The 7,366-nt window shown below is 30.8% G+C and overlaps 1 protein-coding gene across 1 annotated transcript; it reads right to left on the bottom strand.

Moving 5' to 3' along the window:
* Positions 1–1,541: 1,541 nt before the first annotated feature.
* On the bottom strand, positions 1,542–4,211 carry LOC132174180 (ankyrin repeat-containing protein BDA1-like). Its single transcript, XM_088514728.1, has 2 exons — positions 3,606–4,211; positions 1,542–2,503 (listed from the first exon to the last, which is right to left on the bottom strand). Exons 1-2 carry the CDS (start codon positions 4,209–4,211, stop codon positions 1,733–1,735), a joined length of 1,377 nt encoding a protein of 458 aa, XP_088370854.1. The 3' UTR covers positions 1,542–1,732.
* Positions 4,212–7,366: the final 3,155 nt, after the last annotated feature.

Raw genomic sequence — 7,366 nt, 5'->3', positions numbered from 1 at the left:
TTTTAACTATTTTGGTGAGCCAAATCACTAGAAATCACAAAACACTACTCAGCAACCTCAACAAAATAGCTAGTAATTTTCATTTAGTTCACTCACCAAATAAATAAAAAATAATAAAACTTTTCTCTCTCCCTCCCTCCCTAGTCTTTGAAAAAGGTTTAGTATTTATAGTAATATCCTAGGGTGGCTGACCCTCCCTCACTTGGCCCTAGGAGATATTGATAATTTTTGATAGTTTAACATAAGCAATATTGTAGATGAGGTATTGATAGAGAGGAGTATGTGTACTTTTTTCTTTGTTTAAATATTTTTTGTCAAGTGAAAATGAAGGTTAGTTAAATTTATGAATTTGTACAATTAGGATAAAAGAAAAATGACACAAACTATTTATGAGTACATGTTTATCAAATTAATATAATTTGTTTATCAGTTCGGGTTCTAAGTTTACATGTTCTTTTAAGAGAAAAAGGCCGGACATAATTAAGAACTTGCTAGCAGGATTAAGATTAACGTGGTTGATATTACTTCCTTTTGTTCGTACGAAACTAGATGTAAACTTGGTCGACCTAGAAAGCTAATAAACTTTTTTGTATGTTTGTTTGTCTGTTTATTTTTTTATTTTATTTATTTATTTTTTTAATGTTGCCATATATTTTCACGAAGAAAGGAACACAGGAAGTTTAAAACTTAAGACCTCTTAAGTTCGTAACTCTCGTAATGCATGTAGGGACGGCCAGCATTTTGGTTAATAAAGCATTAGGCATGGATAGAAATTTTTTACAAATTAGTTTGTACAAATCACAATCTAAAAATGATGTGTCCTTTAATTAATATGTGCAAAGTGCATATGTTTTCTTTAGTAGCATATACTTTTCACATATGTTTTTTTTAATTGCATGAACATACTTAAAAAACATGTCAATTTTAAACTACTAAAACTAGTTTGTAAGAAATTGGAGTGACTTCACAAAGGATCCCTGAACTACCATGGAATTTGAAAAGATTCCCTAAATTTTAAAACCTCTCAATTAAATTTACACCTCGAACTTTCAATTTGAAGCAATATATATCACCCGTTAGTTTCTTGATGTTAAAAGTGATGAAATAGCCTTTATACTCCTAAAAACTTTATGAAATTCCAAATTTACCATTAATTTAAATTTACAAATTAAAAAAAAAAATTGAAAATTGAAGAGTAATTTAGTCTTTTTAATTGTTTTTTGCATTAAGAGTTAACCTCAAAAAATGATCAAGGAAGATATATATTGCATCAAATTAAAAGTTTTTAAAATTTAAAATAATCTTTTCAAAACATATAATAATTCAAGAGTACTTTTTTAAGTTTTGCATAAAAAATTAACTATTAAGTTATTATTCATCTTGTATTGTAATATTGACAAAAGAGATTAGGTTTCCATACAAAAGAATTAAAATGACTGCTTAGCTCGTTCGTAGAAAAAGTTAAAAAGACAAAATAATAATAATAATAACTTAATAAACAATATTATTCATTAAAACTTAATTACTAATACAACATACAACACACAAGTACATCACACCTCACTGAACAACTACTGCCTACAGCAAACAAGCTAAAACCAGCCCAAAACACACCTATACAATAATAAAAAACAAACAAATCAGAAAAACAGAGGAGACAACTACTGCAGAACCCATACGTACAGTAACCAACGAACTAAGTAGCTAGCTAGATGCTTGGCTCGGCACCCATCTATGTAAGAGTTGGGTCAAGCACTTTGACTTTGGGTAGAAAGGCTTCGAAAAGTTTCCTTCGCCTAAACCTCACAATGCCTTCCAAAACCGGAACCAACAGAGGAGAAAACATGAAAGAAACTGTCAGCAGATGATTTGAAGCTGAAATGAGTTCTAACGGAGATGTGATCAATAATGACGCGATAAAACACAGAGAAAAGATATAAAGGGGTAGGAAGAACAAACCACTTCGAAAACCACTAGGGAGGAGAACGAATATGGTAAAGACTGTTATAAAAAAGGATATCAGATTTAAAACCGCAAGTACAACGAAAAGGTATCCATCCATGATTGTTGTCCCCGCAATGTGTGGATCTTCAACAATAGCACCGGTGGGGGCAATGGTATCGGCCAACTTGTTATCTTGCCAAACTCCTCCAGGGGGGCTGAGGGTTGCTTGAAAGGTGACTGTTACAAGTAGCGCAGCAACCACCAATAAGATATTGCGTGTATCATTTGTCATTTTTGTTCTTTGACGGAGAAAGAATATGTATATCTTCTCGTCAATTTGGACTGGAGATTTCAAGTAGTTTGCAAAAGATTCAACTCTCGAAAGATGCAAAATACTAAAACATTTGGCACAACGTAACATGTCCTTGATTTGTTGGTTTTGCTTGTCTGGTGTGTTCCCTTGTAACATGTCAAACGCTGTGTAACCCCTGACATTCTTGGCGCTTATGTCAACTTTACAGCGGAAGAAGGACTTAAAATTCAATATCAATCGCACAATCTGCATGATATAATAAAGATGCACAACCATGATCTCATCAATATATAGTAGCCTATTATACCGCTATACTATTCAACCCCCCAAATGTTAAAGCAAACTAGAAAAGGGATCAAATTAAACAAAAGGGAAAAATATAAAAAAGCCCTCTAAACCACCAATCGTTTGTAATATAGCTCCTCAATGTTTAAAAAGTAATAAAGTAGCTCCTAAACTACTAAAATGTATCAAAAATGTCATTTATTTTTTTATATTCCTATAATACCCGTACTCATTTAACAAATAAAATAATAAAATAATTGTAAAAAAAAAAACCAAACAATTTTTTTAAAATACAAAAAAACTAATGGGCAAATAAATACAAAAAAATATATATATATTTTTGGAATAAACAAATAATTTAGGCCAACTACTGTAACTAATTTAGGCCAACTACAGTAACTATTCATGTTGTATTAAAATAAAATCAAAGGTACGGTTCTTGAAATATTCAAAAAAAAAAAATAGTCCCTGAAGTCAAATTCTGTTAAAAAATTATTTTTATTTGCCTATTAATTTTATTTTAATACGACATGAAGCAATTTGTAATTAAGGCAAATTAGAGTGACTAATTATTTATTTATTCCAAAAAACTTTTCTTTTTTTTCTTTTTTTCTTTTTTTTTTTTTTTTGTATTTTTCACTAATTTTTTGCTTTTTTTTTTTTTTTTTTACAATTATTTTATTATTTTATTTGTTAAAAAAATAGGAGTATTATAGGAATATAAAAAAATAAGTGGCCATTTTGATACATTTTGGTAGTTTGGGGGCTATTTTAATACTTTTTAAACTTTATGGGACTATATTGCAAATAGCTGGTAGTTTGGGGGGCTTTTTTATACCTTTCCCTAAACAAAAGCAAATGATATAAATTAAAGAGATTAAAACAAAAACATAAAACATCCCTGGCTAGCTAACAAGTTCAAGTAAAATCATTTTAAAGACACTTTTTAGCACGTTTTTGTGATTGAATCCTTATAGTAACCTATTTGCACGTACGTACAGCAAGATATACCTTCACTGTACTAACTCTATCAGAGTAGAAAACATGAGTGCATAGAACTTGCCTGGGGTTGATTTTTTGATACAGCAATGTGCAACACAGTACTGCCTTCCTCATCCTGCCAATTCAGTAACTTCTTCTCCCACAATGAGGCATTTTTAAACCAGGCCCGCCGAAGCCATCCCACCAAGAGGCGAAAAGCATTGAACATGTTGTGTTTGAGGGCAATATGCAGGACAGTCTCTCTATGAATTGTTACATCTTCAATAGATTTGGGGCAGACTTTTATAAATTCAGCCAAAAGATCAAGTTCTCCTGTTTGAGCTGCGTAAAGCAAAGGAGTCCCACCCTCCCTTCCTTGGACACGAACAAGGTCTTCATCCACATCAAGTAGCTGGAGCACCACTTGAGTTTGGTTGTTTTGCAAAGCAAGGTGCATGGGGGAGAAGCCATCTTGATTAAGCTTCCTAGCAAATGATGGCTTTAATCTCATGATCTCCATGGCAAACTGGGTGTGCCCTGCAGATGCAGCTATGTGTAAAGGAGTATCAACAAATGGAATTTTTTCCATCTTATCCAAAACATATGCATCTCTCTGTATCAATGAATACAAGGCATCAACACTTCCTTGTTGAGCAGCGTCCCTCAAATCCCTCAAACTCTCATCCATTTTTTCTTAGAATTATTAATGACTTGGCAAAGAAGAAGAGTATTGGCCGTCCGCTTTTTATAGGATTGTGAAACTATTTTTTTTTTCTTAAAAAATAATAAAATAAAAATTACTATTCATTTCATTTTTCACATATTTCCGAATATTAAACGAGTGAATCCTATTAAATCGTAAGTATGCCAAAGAGGAAGAGTCGAGAACAAACAATATATAATCATTGGACTTCTCATGGCATATGTTTAAGAGAAAATAAAATCGAAGGTGAAAAGTGGGACTGAAGGGCTACAAGTGTCATGTGATCGGTTAAATATAGTGAAAGTCATATCAAATAGTAATGACAAAAAAAAGTAAATATAAAATCATTCGATTCAAATTAATTAATTTAAACTTTGAAGATAAAATATTAAAAGGAAAAAATATTTTTTAGTCCTCTAACTATTATTCATTTTCATTTTAGCTCTCTAATAGTCAAAAAATAATAAAATAACCCTACAAACTATTAAATAGTTGCAATTTGGCCACTCCATTTGTCAATACTGTCAAATTAGATAGAAAATGCAAAATGACGTCGTTTTGGCAAAATTAAGTTTCTAAAATGCCCTTTTGAAAAAAAAAAAATCAATTTAAAAAATGCCTCCCCCCAAATGACGTCGTTTTGAAAAAATAAAAAATAAAAACCCAAACTACGTCGTTTTAACATTGACAAAACGACATAGTTTTGAATTTTTTATCTTTTTTACAGTAATGATTAACGGAGTGATGAAGTTACAGTTGTTTAATAGTTTAAGAAGCTAATTTATCACTTTTTGAACATTAAAATGCTAAAACAAAAATAGTTAATAATTTAAAGGACTTTTTTATATTTTTTCATATTAAAATTGTTTCTCAATATGAAAGTGCTTATATTTTATTTAATATTGTGACTCGACTTTGTGGGTATCCAAGAAAATACGACATGTCAACATTTGCATCCACTTTGGGATTTGATGTTTGTCCTATTGTGCACGATAGACCACGTAGGACAGGTTTTTGGCAACAATGTGTTCCTCGATGCAATACATTATTAATTCCTGAGCCTTACAGTTGTGTAATGGTAAAAGGTTGAATTATGTTATTTTTAAAATTATGTTCAACTCAAAAGAATTATTATTAAAATTAGATCTATTAATAATATTAAAAGACACATTATATTTGAGAGAATTTTAATTTTTCTTATAGTTTTACTTTTTATGAAAGTTTAAACTCAAAACATTTAACTCTAATACATATTATTTTTGTAGAATATGTTAAAGGATTTTTCTAACATAATTTAGAGAAAAACTTCATCATATTTAAAAATAGATGCAATATTTTATTTAAAGAGGCTTGTATCTTCTAAAGCATTTCATGATTATCTTTGTTAGACAAGGTAGTGCTGATCAGAGTCACAATTGGAAAGTGGAAAGTTTAGTACACAATTTTATAACTAATTAAAATAAGCTGATAAGCTTTTATCCTTTTATTTTGTGAACACGATCCTTTCCATTTCAAATGCATTAGGGAGTATCTACTTAGTTATATTTGAATATTTTTGTTACTGTTTCATTATATTTAACTCGATATTCTTTGGTTTAAATGAACCGAAAATGATCCTAATTTTTTATTATGTGGGTATTAAAAAAATTTGGTTCATATATATAGTGTTTCCTAAAATTATTTTTGCTAGGGCTACCGGTTCCAACCAATCTATTTCTCATCCTTTCTTTTCTTTCGAGCATAAGTAGTGATAGAGAGCATACCAGCGTGAGTGAACAGTACACACACTGATGTACTTTATAATAAAAAATAATATTAAAAAAATATTAAAACTGTAATATTAAAAAAATATATATTATAAAGTACACCAACATAAATACTGTTCGCACGTGCAAGTGTAATATATATCCCTATCCTTTTAGCGTCACTAAGCAGTAAGCACAAAGCACTTGAGCTAAGAAATGAAGCTCCATGTGAGCATGCAATTATAATAATAATAATAATGAGTGCAATGTGAGGTGGAATCTAATCACTACTTTAGCTGGGTAGAAAGGCCAAGGCTCTGCGGCCCCCCCCCCCCCCCCCCCCCGAAGAAATTTTGTGACCATGACGCACTTGGTTGTTGGCACAATGACGCACTTAGAATTGAATGCATGGGACTAGATATTAATCCACGTGCCTCACGCTCAATAGTACTGCAAAGCAAATTTTAGGAGCTGTTTGTGGTTTCCGATGATTACCACTCCTCCTGGCCTATACGCTCTCTTTGCATTTTCTTTTTAATTTTTTTAATTTTTGTTGATGAAAATTTTAGTTCAAGTGGTTGATATTCAGTTGGGGATGCTCGTGAATTGAATATGTAACAAAAGAAAGATAATAATAAAATGAGATGTTGTAAGTCGGTCGATCAATTGGGCTTTTGCAATATGAATTTTCTCTTTTGCTGTTGAAATTAGGATTATCATCTTGGGTTTCTGGCAGGGATGGAGCTAGACATTCTTATGGGGCCAAAGAATACATATATGAAACAATATATTAAAATAAATGGCCAAAGTTTCTGAACTATTAAATCATCAATAATTCTAAAAGCTTAAGTGGATAGAAATATGTAAATTTAATTATTTAATTAATATTTTAATATTTTTAATAGGTAAGGTCTAATACGAAAAATATTTAATTTAAATAAAATTAAATTGACGGAATTAAAATTCAAACTTAAAACCTCTAATTTTGATACTATAGTAAATCAACACTTCTCCAATAATTAGAAAAAACATACATTGAACAGCAGTTTCACTTTTCATTTCGATATCCGAATGTGAATTATTGGGATGGGCCTTGACTTTGGGAGTCCTCTTGTCTATTTCATTTTCAAACTTTAATAATTAAACAAGGAAACCAAGTCAGAAGACAACATAAATTGTTGCTTACGAGAATGTCCTTCGTGGATAAATTATTGCTCTTTAAGAACAGCAACTTTTGGAGGGAGCTTTTGTTTTGGACTAGCTATATGTGTATGGGTCATGGCCGTTTAATTGACATGGCGACTATTTAATGTCCATGTGAATAATAAGGTGATCATTGAATCAGGACAACTTCTGAAAATTAAGGTTTAACACGACACTTATCCAAAAATAAAA

The sequence above is a fragment of the Corylus avellana genome, chromosome 3 (genome assembly GCF_965113065.1).
Source record: "Corylus avellana chromosome 3, dhCorAvel1.hap1.2, whole genome shotgun sequence".
Lineage (NCBI taxonomy): Eukaryota > Viridiplantae > Streptophyta > Magnoliopsida > Fagales > Betulaceae > Corylus > Corylus avellana.
The sequence above is the reverse complement of the archived record's forward strand: the minus strand, read 5'-3'. Positions and strand labels throughout refer to the sequence as shown.